This window comes from Hypomesus nipponensis, chromosome 5 (genome assembly GCF_054491055.1).
Source record: "Hypomesus nipponensis isolate SF chromosome 5, ASM5449105v1, whole genome shotgun sequence".
NCBI classification, from domain to species: Eukaryota; Metazoa; Chordata; class Actinopteri; order Osmeriformes; family Osmeridae; genus Hypomesus; species Hypomesus nipponensis.
Window position 1 is genome coordinate 4,530,563 of NC_140365.1, and position 19,915 is coordinate 4,550,477.

Below are 19,915 nucleotides of genomic sequence, written 5' to 3' on the forward strand. Positions count from 1 at the left end.
TAAAAACGTCTGCGAAATGAAATGTAAATGTAAAATCAGATACTTTGTTATAGGATAGCAATACAACTCCAGTTCCCACAATGCTTAGTTACAACCGTGCCCTTCCCACACATGTCGTCATCATACGCATAGATATCCGTGAACTAGATCCGACTCCGCCGCAACAGGAAGATGACGTGTGTAACGCGCCTTCGCCTCAGAAAACCCCCCACAGACTTGTCTATCATGCACACTTCTATGGCAGAGCCATTTTCTTCAGAAAAAAATCAGCTTACACAAGAGCAGTTTTGCTACCTATATAACTTGGAGCCACACCACATTTAACAACAGAGTCAGTTACTTATTGTAGGCAAGCAGAGAAGGTCGCCTGTGAGCATATTCCATAAACAGGAAAACAACACCGCTTTTGTTACAATTTCTTCCAGACAGTCAAACCGGCAACATTTATAATGCTTTTGGGTAAAGTCAGTCCAGCTTTGTGCAGTGCAGCTCTTCGTATTTCTCCTGCGTTCCCCGGGTAAGTGAATCTCCACTGAACGCACTTCGAATAAAACACAACAATGGGTGAATAATGTACGATTTTCTGCTCGCAGGGTTCAAAAGCAGATCGCCGTAGCAGCGACTCGGAATGCCCGTCTCTATGCGACTCAGACCGCCGAGGTATGCGCTGTAGCTGTTAGCTGTCAGTCTGCTTTACATAACAGGCTTTTCATAACATTATCTTTATTAAAAAATGATTCATTGTTTTTGTAATCTTTTAACCAAGAATGCCCATATTTGTTTTATTATTTCGAAACCTAGTAGCATGAGTGAGATTGAATGTCCCATCATATCAAATGAAACAAACGAATGAATAAAAGAGTTTAATAATAGTGCCAAAACAATACAATATGTAGGATGATAATGTCAATACAAAATAACAATATCCTATATGTCAGTTAATGTAACATACATAATGTAGTCTCTATTATGGTAGCTAAGCTAAGCAATGCATTCGCCCAGGAAGTAGGGGAAAGTTCATCGTGAAAGCACGTGACGTCAGATATAGGGTATAGGTAGAGGTGTCATTGGGGTTCTATTTCAGTGATGGCATCACGCGCAGACATGTAGAGGTCACTGTGCGCTGTAACGTCTTCAACATGGAAAAATAAACAACTCAATGAATTTACAATTTTGTTGCAGCACTGCAAATTTGACGCAGTACTTTGATAACACATTCGGATTTTCTATGTTATGAATGATAAGATGTTGAAACAACAAACATAGCGATTGTTGACATTAATGGGAAGGCCTTGATAATTCAGCAACTGTCAGATGACATGCATTATTTCCTCTCCTATGTTTTATTGTGCTTGATTATCCTCTCTGTAATTCCACTTATGTCTACCCTGACCCAGTCTCCAAGTCTGTGTGTTGTCAATGAGGACATTTTCTGTTGTCCTGCAGGTGGTGCTGGACAAGCCTGTGTCTGGTAGCACCACAGCAGTCAAGGACAAGAAGAAGACCCAGACTGTGGTGAGACCCACGTCAATACAACATTCAAAAATCATCTCTCTTTGTGTCTGTCTCTCTCTCTCTCTTTCTCCCTCTTTCTGTGTCTGTCTCTCTCTCTTTCTTTCTCCCTCTCTCTGTGTCTCTCTCTCTCCCTCTTTCTTTCTCCCTCTCTCTGTTTCTCTCTTTGCTGGTTTTGACCCTCAACACTTAGATATGATGACTGAAGCTGTGTCTGTCTCGTGTAGGAATCCAAGTCCTTTGCTGTGAACATGTTCAAGGGCCAGATCACCACGGCCCAGGTGTTCCCCTACCCCTCTGGTGAGTGGGTTTGAGGGGAACCTTAATACAATTTGATTTGATCCTGGAAGCCCGGCGTTCTGGAGCTGTGTTTAGAGGACCTGTCTCTTGTATTTCAGTGATGAACGAGGAGCAGACTCAGTTTCTCCAGGAGCTAGTTGGCCCTGTTTCCAAATTCTTTGACGTGAGTTTGTGGTCTGTCTTTTAATAAAAGCATCTGCTAAATGAATACAATTTTAGGCTAAATGTCTTGTGTTTATCGCTTGTTGTCTCGTCTCTGAAATAGATTTCATGCTGTACTTGTTTTATTTTATATTACAAGCATATTCAATGTAATGTGTCAATCGTTTGAGTCTGACCTCACGCCTCTCTGGTGTTTCAGGAGGTCAACGACCCGGCGAAGAACGACGCTCTGGAGAAGGTGGAGGACCACACCATGGAGGGGCTGAAGGAGATGGGGGCCTTTGGCCTCCAGGTGCCTGCTGACCTGGGGGGCCTGGGGCTCTCCAACACACAGGTGAGCTGGACACTCCACACCAGGCTCAGGTGGGCCTAACGGTTAGGCCCTAACCCCTGAGCACTGTCTGTAAAGCCCCCCCCCCCCCGAGCAAGACTTCTCTTCTCTCTGTCTTGACATCTCCAATGTATCTCTCTTGTCCTCCAGTATGCCAGGCTGGTGGAGATAGTGGGGATGCACGACCTGGGCGTGGGAATCACCCTGGGTGCCCACCAGTCCATTGGCTTCAAGGGCATTCTGCTGTTTGGAAACCCAGCCCAGAAGGAGAAGTACCTGCCCAAACTGGCCACAGGTGAGATCAGAGAGACCAGACCCAGGCTAATCTGTTTCTAGTGCTAATCCTAATCCCCCACTCCTGAGACATAGATAAAATCCCCCCCAAAGATTACATTTCAATTGTATGTAATGAGACGAGTATGTGATCTTTTTAATAGAAATTGATGCCAAATAAAAATGTCCATCCTGTTTGGACAGTTGCATTCTATTCCACGTTACTTCACTCTATTCTACAGGGGAGACGATAGCAGCGTTCTGTCTGACCGAGCCGGCCAGTGGCTCAGATGCCGCCTCCATCAAGACCGTTGCCACCCTCTCCCCCTGCGGACAGTTCTTCAACCTCACAGGAGGAAAGATCTGGATCAGGTACGCGTATCAAACACACCCCTGACCCTGGGCACTCATCAGGTACCCAGTTCCACCCAGCCTGGTGTCAGGGCACGTGTGTCTGACCTCTGACCCCCGTGTGCTCATCGTCCTACGCTCCTCTACCCCGTTAGCAATGGAGGGTTGGCCGAGATCTTCACCGTCTTCGCCAAGACGCCCATGTTGGATGAGAAGACGGGGCTCATGAAGGACAAGATCACAGCCTTCGTGGTGGAGAGGAGCTTCGGAGGAGTCACACAGTGAGTCACAGATCACCTACGTTAGGTGACGCCGCCACGTTTGTGAATATTACTGCGTTTTGTTCTTTTCCTTTTATTAGTCTGTAAAGGGTCCTGAACAAGTGAACAAGTGATGAAACGCATATGAAATGGTTACAGTAGAGAATTTGACTGCAGATCTTAGAGGTTGCAGTTACAAAGATGCCTTGCTGTACTTGATGAATAAGAAGTTATTTGTATGTCGATTTTTATAAAAGCCTCTGCTACACGAACAACATGTAAACGTGTGTTACGTCCTCTGTCTTCCCCCAGCGGTCCTCCAGAGAAGAAGATGGGCATCAAGGCGTCCAACACGGCGGAGGTGTACTTTGAGAACGTGAAGGTGCCGATAGACTGCGTGCTGGGGGAGGTGGGCGGGGGCTTCAAGGTGGCCATGAACATCCTGAACAACGGACGCTTCGGCATGGCGGCGGCTCTTTCCGGCACCATGAAGGGCGTCATTGCCAAGGCTGTGAGTCCCCCACGCGAGTGTGTGTGTGTGTGTGTGTGTGTGTGTGTGTGTGTGTGTGTGTGTGTGTGTCACATCTCCAGGCTTGATTACATTTTGTAGCAGACACTTTTATTTTACATTTTTAGTCATTTAGCAGACGCTCTTATCCAGAGCGACTTACAGTAAGTACAGGGACATTCCCCCCGAGGCAAGTAGGGTGAAGTGCCTTGCCCAATCAAGGAAGGGTCTGTGTTTACCTGCTGCTGTATGTGTGCAGGTGGACCATGCAGCGAACAGGACCCAGTTTGGCAGCAAGATCCACACGTACGGCGCTATCCAGGAGAAGATGGCACGCATGGCCATGATGCACTACGTCACTGAGGTACAGCGACACCGGGTCCCCTGTCACATGACCCATATTACCTATCACATGACCCATATTACTTGTCGCACAGCGACGGTTTTCACCCGCTGTTCCTCCGTGGCATGTTCCGGAGTGTGATCTGTCGCCCTCTGCTGTTTCAGTCGATGGCCTACATGATCAGTGGGAACATGGACAGCGGCGCGTCAGAGTTCCAGATCGAAGCGGCCATCAGCAAGATCTTCGCCTCCGTGAGTGGGACGAATCTGTCGTGTGTCAGGAGTCGATTCTGGGAGGAAGATCAGAACTGAATGTTTTTTTCTCTCTCTCCTTCTCCCCCAGGAGGCAGCGTGGGTGGTGACTGATGAGTGTATCCAGGTCATGGGAGGAATGGGCTTCATGAAGGTACGTTTACACCGCTGACCCGAGTCTCTGAGCGGGAGTTTTGCTTTCCACACACCTTCATCCTGCTAGAGCTTCTGAGCTCACATGGTCTGGTGTCTTCTCAGGACTCGGGGGTGGAGAGGGTCATGAGGGATCTGAGAATCTTCAGGATCTTTGAAGGAACCAACGACATCCTCCGGCTGTTCGTGGCTCTCAATGGCTTCCAGGTACACAACTCTGTTCTCTGATCGCGTTTTATTTGAACCTTAACCACTGTCAACACACATGATTCCACATGGTTGTACTCGTTGTAGAATGCGGGGAACCATCTGAAGACGCTGCAAAAGGCTCTGAAGAACCCGCTGGGTAACGCTGGAATGCTGGCCGGAGAGGTGTCCAAGAGGGCCAAGAGGTCAGTGTGTGTATAAACTGAATCTGTACGAGGTGAGATCTACCCTCCTCCTCTCATCTGTGGTCTGTCCCTTAGCCCGGAGAGCTGTGCTTGATGGTGTTTCCTGTCCCCTGTTTTCAGGAGAGCAGGTCTGAGTACCGGTCTGTCCCTGAGGGGCTCCGTCCACCCAGAGCTGGCCCAGTCTGGAGACCTGGTAGGAAACTGCCCATCTAGAAGGGAGTGGGGGGTAGAGATGTGCACAAGTGTGTTTGGATCAATGTCTCAATATTTGCCCTGCCCACCCTAGGCTGTGAAGGCCATAGAGCAGTTTGGAGTCACAGTGGAGGACATGTTGCTGAAACACGGCAAGAAGATCATAGGTGAGCCTGGAGAGGTTACACAGTTATCACAAGAATACTGTTACTATTCACGGTGGGAGAATTCTCTGGATCAAGCCCTCCCTGAGTCCTCACAGGGAAGGCAGTACTGTGTGTGTGTGTGGTGTCCTGACGTCTTCTCTCTCTTCCAGATGAGCAGTTTGTCCTGAAGAGGGTGGCAGATGGTGCCATCGACCTGTACGCCATGGTGGTGGTTCTGTCCAGGTGAGACTGACGTTACCACCCACACACACACACACTGTGGAGCACTCCCCTGCTCCTGGAGAGAGAGACCCTGGCAGCCCAGGGTGTGACCCCAGGCCCAGGTGTGAAGCTGTGTCTCTCTCCCCCCAGGGCGTCGCGCTCACTGAGCAACGGTCTCCCCACGGCCCAGCATGAGAAGATGCTGTGTGACACCTGGTGTGTCGAGGTGAGGTTCCCCTCTCCTCCCTCCCCCTCTGTCCCCCCTTGTCAGCTGTGTCCTCAAGCCCCACGTCTTGACTTCTCACCTTTTGACCTCTCTCCCACCCGCAGGCCCACGACAGGATCATGGACAACTGCAAAGCCCTGAAGTCCAGCTCCACCGCGCAGGTGTTCAAGAACCTGAAGGCCATCTCCTCGGCCGTGGTGGAGAACGGAGGAGTGGTGTCTCCTCACCCCCTGGGCTTCTAAACCCCCCCACTGCCTCCCCTCAGAAAGCCTCTAGACCGAGAGGGAGGGAGAGGAAGGAGGGAGGGAGAGGGAGGGAGGGAGGGAGAGGAAGGAGAGAGAGGGAGAGGAAGGAGAGAGCTCCCCTCTGCAGACAGCTCTATGGAGAGTCCCAGTACTCCGTCAGAGCTCCAAGGCCATAACGAATCGAGTCTCCTCACGAACAATGACTTGTGTTAAACCGTTATTTATGTTCTTTTTTAGATGACTAACCTGTTATATGAATAATGTCCAGCATATTGTTTGGTTTGGAGTTATAAGATGGTATGTGCATGTCTGTGCATCTCAATGACCAAGATGTTGTGTTTGGGGTTGGTTTGTACAAGAGAGAGAGGAGATGTAAGGAACACAGCAGTGAGGGTATTAACTTGTTGAATCTACTGGTGTCTAGACTGTTGAAATGCATGTTCTCTATCCACAATAACTTAATATTCACTTGTTTGTGCTGCACTCATTATCACTGTCACTTTCAAAAAAAATTCTCAACGGATTTAGTAATACTGGAGTCGACTTTAGAATGTCACATTCCCAGATTTGACTTTGCCTGGATTTTTTTTCCCCTAGCATTTTTAAGGTGTTGTTTTACATGTAAATGTTTTATTATACCGTCATTCATTTGACATGGTGCAGCACAAACTGTTGAACTCACATGTGCCTAATAATGCCATTGCCTTTACAAGGAGTTGCAGGTCCACTGGTGAAACTTAAGATCCAGTATGTTGTGTAAAAGCTCTTGAATCAAAAAGGAACATCTTATATGATCATGTCTAAATTAAATCTAAAATAGATAACCAAGTAGTTTGTCAAATATATGAATGTGTCTACATGTAAAGATTCTATGATGTGTCTAAGTAGTTAATATAAACACTGTAGAGGCCAGTTACCCTTCATGTAATTTGGGAATTTATTCCATGGCTGGATGGAATTTGTTTTTTCTATATAACAACAACATGTCTGTCAAGATTCTGTGATTGGGAAAGCAGATGGAAGTCAGTAGGTTCCATGTGAAGACGGAACCTGTTTTCACGATCCATCAGGCTGGAACTTCTAGTCCATCCTTTTCTGCGGTGGTGCTTCAGGGAGAGGAGAGGTCCTGGCTAGGGGGCCGTCCCTCCGGGGGACGGAGGTCTGGGCTACAGGACCGTCTCTCTGAGAGAGTTGGTCTCTCCAGTAGAGGCTGGTTCAACTGCATCATCCTCTTCACCACTAGGGGGCACCTGATGAGTGAAAAATCCAATCTGTTGGAAAAAAAAACAAAGACAGGGAGAGGTAGATAAATTCACATGTTTATAACAGTCCTGCAGGCTGTCTAACCTTCCATCACGATCAAGGAGGTCAGACACGGTGGGCAGGAAGTCTAACCTTGAAGAGAACTCCAAACACCACCAGCAGGATCAGCAGAGTACAGAGAACAGAGACCGAGGCGATGAGAGCCACGCGGGAAGGGAGGGGCAAGTCCAGGACGCTCACAATCTGTGGACGCAGAGAAGGGGAGGAGTTTGAAATGGAGACCTTTTGATTTGCAGTCAAATGCCCCCCCCCCCCCCCCCCCATCACATCATGTGGAGACATGTTCACACTTTTACATTTAGCAGACGCTCTTATCCAGAGCGACTTACAGTAAGTACAGGGACATTCCCCCTGAGGCAAGTAGGGTAAAGCGCCTTCCCCAAGGACACAACAACATCATTTTGCCCGGCCGGGAATCGAATCGGCAACATTCTGATTACTAGCCCGATTCCCTAACCGCTCAGCCACCTGACTTCAGACACGAGAGTGACATGATGGTGCAGTGAGGTCCAGCAGTCCTGGGGTGGGTAGTGTAACTCACTGTGAGGCTCTGGAAGCTGTTGGCAGGGTACTGGGTGTAGACCGCCCGGTCAAACGATAACACCCCCCGACTCTTCACCTCCACCTGGGCCCCCGAGGCCTGAGAACACAACAACACAAGAGTGTGTTGATCTGTGTGTGTGTGTGTGTGTGTAGGTGTGTGCGTGTATGAGGATGAGTGATTCTTTCAGATATATTGCTATATATCCTGTCATAATGTAACAGGGAACTGAGTCATGAGTTGACGTACATCTGCCTCTAGGCTGACGTTGCCAGTAAACCTGAAGACGCATGACTGCTGCTGGCTCAATGGGGTTATGGTGCAAGCAGCCAGGAGACAGGTCACTCCTCCACAGCTCTGTAAAGGAGGGGGTCAAGAGAGAGTCAGACACGCAGGATCATTGTTCTTGTGTTCATGTCTTCATACTTACAACTTTCTTATTCAGCAAAACATGTACAAGTCATCAAGTTTGTCATTCTTTGGTCATACTCCTCCAGACAGATTCCTAGACGCCAAACTAAACCCATCTTATCAACAATATATCATATAAATATTTAAATATTAATGAATACAGAATGAATAAATTAACCTTGACTAAGAACAGCTATAACTAAGAGTTACAACTGAGATTGATCTTAGCCTAAGACTTGTTTGCAATGTCATGTTCCGCTAATTGTGTTCATCTTTATCGCTTGCAGCCCCCCAGACAGAAGTTTCACCTGGTTCCCCAAGGTTTCTTTGTCTGTTGTGGAGAGTGGCCTTGTTTCACACGTTGCCCTGCTGATCTGCAGAAACAGAAACAAGCGTGAGGGTTCCTCACTGCACGCGACAGAGCTGTCGTGACTTTAGAAGACGTTTACAAGTGAGCCTGCTTACGGGTTCTGACAGAGACACGCTCCACCGGTGGCCTGAGCTCAGATCAGCAGGAAGCAGGAAGGTGGCGTTTACAGGTGCTGCCGTATCTCCCATGTTCTCCACCTCAGAGACAAAGGCAGAAGAGGACAGGTGTGTGAAACGGTATTAAGGCTAAAGTGTTTGGTTATTACACAGTGTTTGGTTATTACACAGTGTTTGGTTATTACACAGTGTTTGGTTATTACACAGTGTTTGGTTATTACACAGTGTTTGGTTATTACACAGTGTTTGGTTATTACACAGTGTTTGGTTATTACACAGTGTTTGGTTATTACACAGTGTTTGGTTATTACACAGGGGGTAAGAAGGCTCAGTATGGAGAGTGGTTTTGAGGGTAAGGGGATGTTGTGGTTGCGGGTCCAAATCCCCCCTGTAAATCGCTTCGGATAAAAGACTCACATTTACCATGGTTAGTACTGCTGTAAAGACTTTGGTCCAAAGAGAGCCTTACCACAAATATATGCTCAATCAGTGTTGTCTCTGGTGGACGGATTAACTGAGTGGAGTCGCCTCTAGAACACGATCATGAAGACAGGGATACGGTCACTCCCAACAGTCAAACTGTCATTCGTTCCAACGTTTAAATTCTCATCCCTTCAACATTTAAACTGCCGTCCGCCGACTCACGCCAGCATCCAGCCATCGCTGCACCTACCCTCGGATGATGATGATGTTGATGGGTAACTTGACGCCGACTGAGCTGTTTCCAAAGTTGTCGTGAAGAGTGTCCGGTTCCTCACCATTCCTGAAGGAAAAAACACACAGGAATACAACAACCTTCCAAGTTCCTGTGAGATGTGGTCAGTTTGCATGGTGGCTAGAACTGGTGTGGTAAGGGCAACTCACGCGCTGACAGATACGTTCACTGCCAACAGACGGGTTAGAGAGGAGAGGTCCGAAACCTCAAATGACATCAGCACTTTCATCTGCGGAGGGAAGAGAGATGGTGGGGTTTGGGGTTTGGACGGGAGGAATAAGGGTGGTGGTGTGGGGGTGGGGGTGAAAGGTGGCAGGGAGTGCTCCCATCACAATGCACCCCACAAACTGCACATGTGCTGGGAGTCAGATGGCTGAGCAGTGAGGGAGTCGGGCTAGTAATCAGAAGGTGGCCGGATCAATTCCCCGCTGTGCAAAATGACGTTGTGTCCTTGGGCAAGGCACTTCACCCTACTTGCCTCGGGGGGAATGTCCCTGTACTTACTGTAAGTCGGTCTGGACAAGAGCGTCTGCTAAATGACTAAATATAAACTCTCAACTGCTCAATCTGATTTATCATCTAATATCCTTTCCCAGAGGGGACAGAGAGGGCAGTTACTGACCTCTGACCCCTGTCGGAGAGTGACTGAGCTGAGGTGACACGTAGTCGTGGAGACATTTTCAACCTCGGTGGAGTTGGATGAACACCTAACAGCTTCCTGACCTAAAGACTTGGAGCACAGCAACACGCTTGTTACGACACGACAGCACTGAAGACAAGTCATAAGACTGAACGTGTACCCGAAATCCGTTCAGTTATATTTTCCTGTACATTAAGCAGACGCTTTCAGCCAAAGCATCAATTCTGTTCATTTTACAAATCAAGGAAATTCAAGATCTAGATTTCCAGTGAGGACCATAAGTCACCTGCTTAGCTCGGAGGAAGGTAATGGAGGAGGGGTGTGTCAGTGTTAGCTCCACCCCTCCGGCGTCCTCACCACTGTTGGCCACACCCACTGCCAGCTCCACCGGGAACCCCGAGACGACGACCACCTCCGGGCTGGAAGACAGAGAGACACGACACATGGTGTCACATTTTGACTTTTATTCATTTGACAATTCATTTGTTTAGGAGATGCTTTCATCCAAAGTGGCCCCTGGGACCAGGTGAAAAAGGATGCACACAGTGAATGATTATATAGAAGGGATGTGATACCTGGTAAAGTTGACGGACACTTGTAAGTCTGGGATGCACACGTGGTCTTCTCCACACACCTTCTCCAGCATTACCTGTAACACCGCGTAGACACATTCACCTTCAACATTGTGACTTACACCTAATAACACCCAACCAAAACACAGTTTAGATCAACATGATACACTACAGTATCCAAAACGACCCAACAGCCCTGTGTGTGCGTGTGCTGGTCTCACCATGTGTGTGAACGAGGTGGGGCTGTGTGTGTGCTGGTCTCACCATGTGTGTGAAGGAGGTGGGGCTGTGTGTGTGCTGGTCTCACCATGTGTGTGAACGAGGTGGGGCTGTGTGTGTGCTGGTCTCACCATGTGTGTGAACGAGGTGGGGCTGTGTGTGTGCTGGTCTCACCATGTGTGTGAAGGAGGTGGGGCTGTGTGTGTGCTGGTCTCACCATGTGTGTGAAGGAGGTGGGGCTGTGTGTGCGTGTGCTGGTCTCACCATGTGTGTGAAGGAGGTGGGGCTGTGTGTGTGCTGGTCTCACCATGTGTGTGAAGGAGGTGGGGCTGTGTGTGTGCTGGTCTCACCATGTGTGTGAAGGAGGTGGGGCTGTGTGTGTGCTGGTCTCACCATGTGTGTGAAGGAGGTGGGGCTGTCTGGGCTGAGGACAGAGCGCAGCCCCCCCGTGTCTGGGACGTCTTGTCCCTCAACAGACAGACGGCCTGACAGCAGCACAGGACGGTAGTCTGAGATACAACCCTGCAACATCGAGAGGATCGATCCACAAGAGGAAGGCTTTGGTGTGTGGTCTTCCAGAGTGTCAAAACAGATGATGTCAAGTTGAATGAAATACATTGTGCGATGTAGTTTAACAGGGTAGTAGTAAAGATGGAGTAGGTTTGAATGACACGCGCGTTGTGCTGCGACTGACTGGTATGCTGATGGAGAGGTTGTGACAGGCCGTGCTGTTGACTTCGCCTGCCCAGTGAGAGGTGGCGGCGCTGGGGTAAAACAGAAGTCGAGCTGGCTTGGTCTGGGAGTCCAGCTCCACAGACATCTCTACTGATGCTTGGAGAGGTGCTGGAGTGGAGGACGGAAACACTGAGGTCAAACGAAGTCACTTGAATCACTGTAAATGGTTTTGTTGACATTGTGGCTCACAATGACTGATGGATCAGAATGACCCGAAGATAACACAAGGGTAAAGTAAATATGAGAAGTGAGATGAGAGTGAGTTGAGCGTCTTCTCCCTCCAGCTCTCCTCACCCTTGATATTCCCTGTGTGGATGCCTCGCACCGTGACGCACAGCGTCGCCGTGGCGACAGGGGTGTCGAGCGCCAAGGCGCCGGCACAGTGGAAGTAGTCCTGAGGGATGAGGGGCGGGTCGAGAGAGACCGACACCTGCACCTGCATCACAGGCTGGGACCTGCAGGGAACGACACCCATCGGGTCCAGACATGGAGATGTTGTGGTGTTTAGGAATAGGGATTTTGGATTGCTATGGCTCAGTGGTAGAGCATTTGACTGTAGGTCATCAAGAGGTCACAAGTTCAAATCCCCCGCCCCTGTAGGTTGCTCACCTCAGTATGACGGCAGCCCCCTTGGCCCCCACCACCAGGTCAGCCAGGCCGTCGGAGCTCACGTCCCCAGCGGAGTGCACAGACAGCCCGAAGAACTTCAGCTCGCTGGCCCCCCTCACCCCCTGGATCCTCTGCAGCACATACGGACACACACAGTATTCAGAGGAATGTCTGGGATGGGATAACGGTGCTCGGTGATGACCAGGTCACTTCCCTATCAGATGTGGTCTGACCTGACTGTATCTGGTCTGAAGGCCCCCCCCTGGTCGCCCCAGGAAGACGTACAGACTCCCCCGGCCCCTGTTCTCCAGAGGGGCCCCCACGGCCAGCTCCAACAGCCCGTCTCCGTTCAGGTCGGGACAGGGGGACAGAGACGTCCCGAAGCGGCCCAGCTCGTTCCCAGCGGCCCCGCGCAGCGTGTGGGTGCAGTTGAGGACCTGGGTGGATTAAGGTCAAAACAACTCAACTCAAGATGAGGAACTAGACCACTGCAAGAGTATGTCAGGGTGTGTTAATCAAAACTCATGACTTGAGGGGGAAGTACAACTCTTCGTCTGAGTAACTCAAATATATTTTCAGAAAGACTGCTTGTCACACTGCATAACTTTCACATGAAGATATTTATGCTGTATATCCTATTTATATTATTATTATTATTATATTATATTTATACACATGTATATATATATATGTATATGTGCACAAATAAAAGACAGGATTTAAAATAGTGTAATGATGTTAATACTGCTATAGAGTAATTTAAGAAGGAAATATAGTGTGCGTCATTTAAAAAAGCATCATTTAGTATAACTCTTTGAAAAAGCATAATTTAGTAACAAATTATATATTACATCTATGTGGGTCCTTGGGTCAGAGTGCTAGATATCAGTGAGGCAATAGACAGTAGATATCAGAGAGTAGATACGGTATTCGGTACTCACCCTGGGCCTCAGGGAGCAGACTGTGACCTCCCCGCCCACACCCTGCTCATGAAAGGACGGGGCTCCCACCAGCAGCAGGGCTGCGTCACTCTCTACAGGCCTCTGCAACACGCACAGCTCCCCACCGAAGTACGAGCCCAGCTGGGGGGGTTGAGAGTGGGGGAGGGGGAATTTGCGTGTGTGGTGGGTTGGGGTGGATGGAAAATACAATATATTAATTAGACAACCAAAACTAGATGAGCAAAAATCTCCCATCATGACTTCATATCTATAATTACAACTTCTATGTAAGCTTCATATCTCTAACAGCATTGAAACATTGTTCGAGCTGAACTTTCTATATGTACAATTTGTATGTTGCTTAGGATAAAAGTGGCTGCTGAGTCTATAAACTGTAAGAAGGATTCATATCTCCAACAGCATCTCTTAAGTGCCCTGAACCCCAGAGCCCCTTCTACCTGGACTCCGTGTACCCTGTGAGAGACCGTCCACCGTCCCAGGACAGGGTCCGTCTGGAAGGCCAGGACCATGCCGGTGTGGTTGTACCTGGGGGCCCCAGAAAAGTACACAAGGCCATCCTCCATCACGGCCACCGCTACAGAGTAGCCTGCAGAGACAGCAACAAATGCCACACTGCGTCACTAACTTAGTTTCAGAGTGCTTCTCTCAAATGGCTTCTTCAGCAACACTTTCCATTAAAGTTACACTAGCATGTACCCACGTAGCAACATCTTTAATTTGCCAAAACAGTTATCAGATGTAGGGCCTGGTTTTGTTCCAGATAAACACCACCAGTAGTAAAGTTACGCGGTACATTAACTGTGAGTGCCAGAGTTGTAAGGGGAGGACTGTTCGTTGACTTAACCACATTCCCACACACTTGTTACCAATTATGCTTCAAAGCAGAGTGAGGGGAAGTGCGCAGTGGTTGAACAACACTTTCAATTCAAACTTACAGTAAAGCAAAACCACACGCTGCACTGCTGCCGTTCTCAGTTTTAACGACAGACGTTCGATCCGCCACTGGTGGGAAACCAAGTCGGCTACAGGACATGGACGTGAACAGGCAGCGCTCGTGTCTCACCCAGGTACGAGTCCTTCATGTCGGCCTCCACTGCAGAAGCGTTGATGAAGGTGTCGTTGGCTCCCTGGATAGACTCCACCATGCCTCCAGACCAAGAGTATGACCCCAGGGCCCCAAACACAGACGCCCCCTAGGTAGGGAGAGACAAAGAGTTGTACATGATGAGCTTGAACGTCGTAGAAAGACACTGGATAAGATCTAAGGCTGCAGAAAGATATAAGATCGAAGGTTGTAGAAAGACGTTGGTGAGAAGATCTTATGCTGCAGAAAGGGATATATATATGATAAGACCGAACCCCAGAGAGCGCTGTACTGAACCCTCCTTGTGAGAGCTCCTGTTTAAAGGACCTGGCGCTGTCAGTGCTGACTCCTTCACAGACATCACATACAACACAGACACACATTATGGTTCATTAATACATACGGTTAAATAAGACAAACGGTCAAATGAAAGGTGCACGTTGTGTCAATGAATTATATATTAAACAAATGTAATTTGTGTACTACACGTACTAGTCATAGGTTCTTATTAATGAGCTTGTCCAGTAGTGGAACAGTGACATAAACTGGGTGTTTACCTTCAATATTGAAGATCTGATTTCTGATCTCAACCTGAATGGTTTTCAGAGCCTCAAAGCTGTGTGTCTCAAACACACCCTCAGGAGACGAGGCCACCTGTTTGAGCTCTTGGGGAGACACCTGGTTTCCTACCTGAGTTGGGAGGGGGGGGGAGACAGCCAAGCAGAGAGACAAGGAGAGACAGAGACAGGAACTGAGTGACACAAGCAAACATTTATTTAAAACACACATTTTAAAACAACCCAAATTGACCAAAGTGCTGTCCAAACAAGTGATAAACTCCCCCCCCCCGGACACACACACACACAAATACATAAATCTTTATTCGGATCACGCAGAATCTGGCGTCACCATGAACATACTCACCCCAACAGCAATCCTGACAACTCCTCTCTCCTCTGCCAGCGGAAGAACATTTTCAAAAGATTCGTTGGGATCGTTTGATTTACCGTCCGTTATCACAACCAACAGTTTTCTGGAGTTCCGTCTCATGCCTCGTTCTTCTGTCAGCATTTTTTCACTGGGACAACAGAGGAACAGTATTTCATATTAGTGACACAGTTATCTACACCCCCCCCTCCCCCCAAGTCCCAGGGGGACATAATAAATAAAAAAAAGTTTCAAAATGACTAGCCCAAGACCGATGTCCACAACAGGGGACATAAATGACTTGCTGGGTCTCAGGAGATATAGCAGAGCAGTGAGAGAGGTGTGTTCCGGCTCCAGAGGCACACTCACAGCACGTAGCGGATAGCTGACGGAGTGTACGTGTCTGTCTTCAAGTGGTTAACTAACTTCATCAAGTAATCCGGGTTTCGATTGACTGCAAAGTTCTGAAAATGGAAGACGGCGTGTGCGTCGGTAGAATACTGAGCCACTGCCACCTGTGAAAGATAGATCATGTCATCAGACTGACTGGCACACAACTGACCAGCACACACACACACACTTACTGTACATCCACCACTCACCTGTACACTGGGATCAGTGAACATTCGGACTATATCTTTGATAAACGTGATCATCGTATCAAAATCGCTGTCACTGATGCTCTGAGAGCTGTCAAACAGAATCACAGCATCTAGACCAAAGTCGTGGCAGTCTGTATGAGACAGAGAGATCAAAGAGGAGTAAAGGGGAAGCAGAGAGACATCACAATTCCCCCCCCCCCCCCCACGACAATCATCCGTCTTTCATCACAACCAAGATCAAGCTTTGTCACTTCCCAATAAGCAGTACAATACAGAGTCATTTAAATGCACCTCACAGACCCACAGGGGAAACATAATTCAATTGAACCATATGAGTGAATCACACCTTGATAGGCTGGCTTGAGTTTATGCATAACTGTCAGCTGTGAATCCAGCTGGACACACAGTCCGTTGAGGTAGTTGAACGAGTTGCAAGCATGGATCAGATGTGGTCCACATACCTGGACGGGAAGGATAGAGAAGACATCTGACCGTCAAGAGTGTGGGGAGTCAGGTGGCTGAGCGGTTAGGGAAGCGGGCTAGTAATCAGAGGGTTTCCAGTTCGATTCCCTGCCGCGCAAAATGATGTTGTGTCCTTGGGGAGAATGTCCCTGTACTTACTGTAAGTCGCTCTGGATAAGAGCGTCTGCTAAATGACTAAATGTAAATGTAAAGAGTGGTACAGGTCAGACTACGACCAATAGAATAGAACAGAAATATAAAACAAAGATTTCATTAACTTTGTTAATTAAAAAACAGGTCATGCCACCGGGTGGTTATAGCTCTGTAAAGTTTAGTCTGAGAGCTTTTGACTGCAGGTTATAGAGGTTTCAGATTCCCCTTGTACATCGCTTTGATTAAAAGTGTTTATAAAATCTTACAAAAATGGAGGTGCTGACCAAACCGTTATTTGAACCATAAAATCACCGTCAGGCTGTCCCACTACTGAATCCCATTTACATTTTTTATCATTTAGCAGTTTTATCCAAAGCGACATACATGTTGCATCCCAGCCCACTTAGTGAGGATCCCTCTATCTTGTCATGATCCGTGGTTTGTCTATTGTTACGACACCTGGCCTCAACTGCTAATGAGCTCCTTAGAATCATCCCTATGCCCAGGCACTCACCATGACTCTGTCAGTGCTGCATGCTAGCGACAGCCCAAATGCAACGCCTGGATCCACTGCAGGAGAAGAGGGGAGGGGGGGGGGGGGGAGGTGAGCACAGTTTCTGGAAGAGCTCAAACGCACATTTCTTAACTCACCAGTCACACAATTGTGAAACTAACTGTAGTGTCAGCACCTCAGGCCACAACGTTAACAACGTGAGGGTTAGGGTTAGCTAGGGTTTAACGAGGGTTTGCTCCCTCTCTGTGTCTTTGTGTGTGTGCCCTCACACTGTGGTGTGAGGAAACATGCAGTAAGTACGGTATCTGAGGCAAAAGAGGTCCTCTCACACACACACTAACCTGCTAACCACAGCTGCTCTGCCTGCCAAATACGGTTCTTGACTGAACACCGAAATACAATCAGATCAACCTGATCCTTGATTGTCTGCTGAACTATGCCTTAGTTTGAGGAGAAGGGCTCTTGGGTATTATACATGGGGAAAAATGACTTACCCTGAACTGGTACTGCATCACAACGTCCACTGCGATAGGAGCACCGGTACAGCCCGCCAGTGCCGTTAGCCAGGAACGGTGCTGTGACTAACACACTAGAGACCAGAGGAAACAAGCAGGGTAGAGACAGACAAAACTGACTATTTCCACTGATAACAAAACCAATGCCTTCCATTTGAGACTGCTTATATGTTGAAACTATGAAAAAGCATAAGGATAAATAAGCTTGGAACAAATCAAGTTTTATACAAAGCTAAAACTAACATGTTACTCATTGTGTCATTTTGATACATCTAACCCATTACTCAAATCCTATGTGCTTCTCTTCCTGCAGTGCTTGTATCATAGATGCTCACTAGATGATCATATTTTATCGCTACACTCTGTAGCTTACCTAGGCTACTCATAATACCAGGATATTCAATGTAGTGCTTTTGTTTAGATATGACAAACACCAACAAAATATTGCGACTATCGAACTTTTAATACTTGTTCTTCAATAAACTAGTCTGTCAATAGGTGTGTTCGACTTCATGTCAGCCGGGCTGCAGGCGGCTGCAGACGACGCCGGCGTTGCATGAAGTCAAACGCACCTAATGACTTGACATTCAGTCTTCCCACTTTGTGGTCCTGACAGTGACTGGTTACGTTGCTGTAACTACCGACTGAGGTGAGGACCAAAGGCGCAAACTTGCCTTCTATCCCGCGCCGGTCCAAATTGACACACGCGATACCCAAAACTGGATTGCGCATCAGTGTTCTTAAATAATCTGGGAAGATGAATGTCTAGATTGAACGCCCAGGTCAGTGGAGCGACTGAAAGAGAAAAGGAAATTGATGATTAAACGGGGATGAAATGTGGATCCAAATGCAAGAAGCACTCAAAGTTTTCAGGACAATTAAAAGTTTTATGAACAAACAGAACAAAGTGATAGACAGAAAAATCCAGACTGAGCACGAACGCAGTACTGGGAAAACTAAAGAACCCAGGTGGATCAAATAACTCTTAAACTAAATTAACCAATCCTAATCCAGTATAAACAACCTCACCCTCGACCTCGTACAGAAATTGGTGACCTATCGCGGACAGGGACACAGCCGTAGCCGTGACTAATCAAGTATACATTAAAGCAGGGGGGTGTCAAACTCCGGTCCTCGAGGGCCGCTGTCCCGCATGTTTTAGATGTTTCCCTGCTCGAACACACCTGATTCAATTAAATGGGTTGTTATAACGACCATTCATTAGAATCAGGTGAGCTGGATCAGGGAAACATCTAAAACATGCAGGACAGCGGCCCTCGAGGACTGGAGTTTGACACCCCCTGCTTTAAAGCGACCTGAACAGTTTGCAAAGGCACACTGACAGTGGTACCAAAAACGTTTAACCCCTGGGGAGCCCTGGGTGACAGCTCTTTAGCATTGCATGGTGCCAAAATCACACGTCACAAGTCCTATAAATTGACTGGTCCGAGCCCATGGCCACTATGTCCAAGCCCATGGTATTTGTGGAGAAAGGCAGTATTTACAACTGTCAAAAAAATCCTCCCCACCAGTCCAATGACTTTAGACCTTTTCTGTCAATACTATACAACACCGATGCACAATTACTTTTCGACACTTGAACAACCGTTGTAGGAAACGAATGGCCACCAGGTACACGGACCTTAAAGTATACTTACTATGCAGGAGCCCAATTAAACTCCATAAGTGGTCCATCTTCTGTTGTTCTGAATAACGTTAAATTAATTCACAACTGAAATGCAGTTATTACAATGTTTCCATCTTCATAAGCCTATAAGCTTCCCGTGAAATCGTCGAGATAGGCTATGCACAATACATAACTTTGTTGAAACCAGAAATAGGACCCTACTCATTCTCTACACTGTATGAAATGAGGGTAACCTGAGAGAGTGAAACTGTCAATGAGTGAAAGCCGTTTTTTTCACTGTGTGCAGAGGAAATACTACGCAACGCGCGAGGGATGCAACCGGGGCAGATTGTGTCAGTGGGAGTCGTCGGCCTCTAACTAGAGGGCAGGCGAAGCTGTCCGGACAGGTGACTGTATTATCAATTGAAACTATTTCATACAGTGAGACTGTATATCATTTAAACAGGAAAAACTAGTTACAGTGAGCAATTGTCACAAAAACAGTGATCTGATTGATTGTACAGTGGTCCAGCATTGCGATGTTTCGCCTATATGCAATTATTTCGGCTGTAAAAAAAAAGTTTTTCAGCTTTAATGCTAATCCTCTGACGCCCCCTTGAGGAAAATCCGAAAAGTTGTCAATACGCACAAAATGTGTCTCACTAAATCAAGTCTTTAAATACAGATCTCACAGCTAAGAACAAGATTTCTGTTTTGAAGATGTTAATGTAAGGATTTAGATGGATATGTTAAAAAGACACCTATAGCAGGCATATTTGGATGAAGAATAGAATAACATTTTATTGTTTAACCAGAATTTACACTTTGGTTTGACACCATTGGTTAACTAACTTGGAAATGGGATCTGTTCAGTTGTTCTGAGCATGTTCAAATAATCCTTGATCGGAACTAAGATCAGTGAGTCTAAAGAGTAGGCCTACTTAAATTGAG

At 47.5% G+C, this 19,915-nt stretch overlaps 2 protein-coding genes across 2 annotated transcripts; one reads left to right on the forward strand and one right to left on the reverse strand.

The window, feature by feature from the left end:
- Window positions 1-244: 244 nt before the first annotated feature.
- LOC146287953 (very long-chain acyl-CoA dehydrogenase, mitochondrial-like) lies at window positions 245-6,695 on the forward strand. Its single transcript, XM_084698354.1, has 20 exons — window positions 245-517; window positions 594-660; window positions 1,447-1,515; window positions 1,740-1,812; window positions 1,911-1,975; window positions 2,174-2,308; window positions 2,456-2,600; window positions 2,821-2,950; window positions 3,085-3,210; window positions 3,502-3,700; window positions 3,957-4,061; window positions 4,205-4,291; window positions 4,383-4,445; window positions 4,550-4,651; window positions 4,739-4,836; window positions 4,957-5,029; window positions 5,123-5,195; window positions 5,345-5,417; window positions 5,547-5,622; window positions 5,727-6,695. Exons 1-20 carry the CDS (start codon window positions 450-452, stop codon window positions 5,862-5,864), a joined length of 1,965 nt encoding a protein of 654 aa, XP_084554480.1. The 5' UTR covers window positions 245-449; the 3' UTR covers window positions 5,865-6,695.
- Window positions 6,696-6,780: 85 nt separating this feature from the next.
- LOC146287954 (integrin alpha-X-like) lies at window positions 6,781-19,116 on the reverse strand. The gene is made up of 30 exons (XM_084698355.1): window positions 18,996-19,116; window positions 18,012-18,132; window positions 17,317-17,411; window positions 16,823-16,878; window positions 16,040-16,154; window positions 15,694-15,824; window positions 15,461-15,606; window positions 15,089-15,242; window positions 14,722-14,854; window positions 14,440-14,513; window positions 14,144-14,273; window positions 13,518-13,666; window positions 13,060-13,200; window positions 12,352-12,555; window positions 12,119-12,249; window positions 11,804-11,964; window positions 11,469-11,617; window positions 11,168-11,296; window positions 10,559-10,632; window positions 10,270-10,402; window positions 9,966-10,073; window positions 9,493-9,572; window positions 9,302-9,391; window positions 9,098-9,158; window positions 8,608-8,709; window positions 8,451-8,516; window positions 7,981-8,088; window positions 7,732-7,830; window positions 7,263-7,373; window positions 6,781-7,138 (listed from the first exon to the last, which is right to left on the reverse strand). The coding sequence occupies exons 1-30, from the start codon at window positions 19,030-19,032 to the stop codon at window positions 7,034-7,036; spliced, it is 3,393 nt and encodes a 1,130-aa protein (XP_084554481.1). The 5' UTR covers window positions 19,033-19,116; the 3' UTR covers window positions 6,781-7,033.
- Window positions 19,117-19,915: the final 799 nt, after the last annotated feature.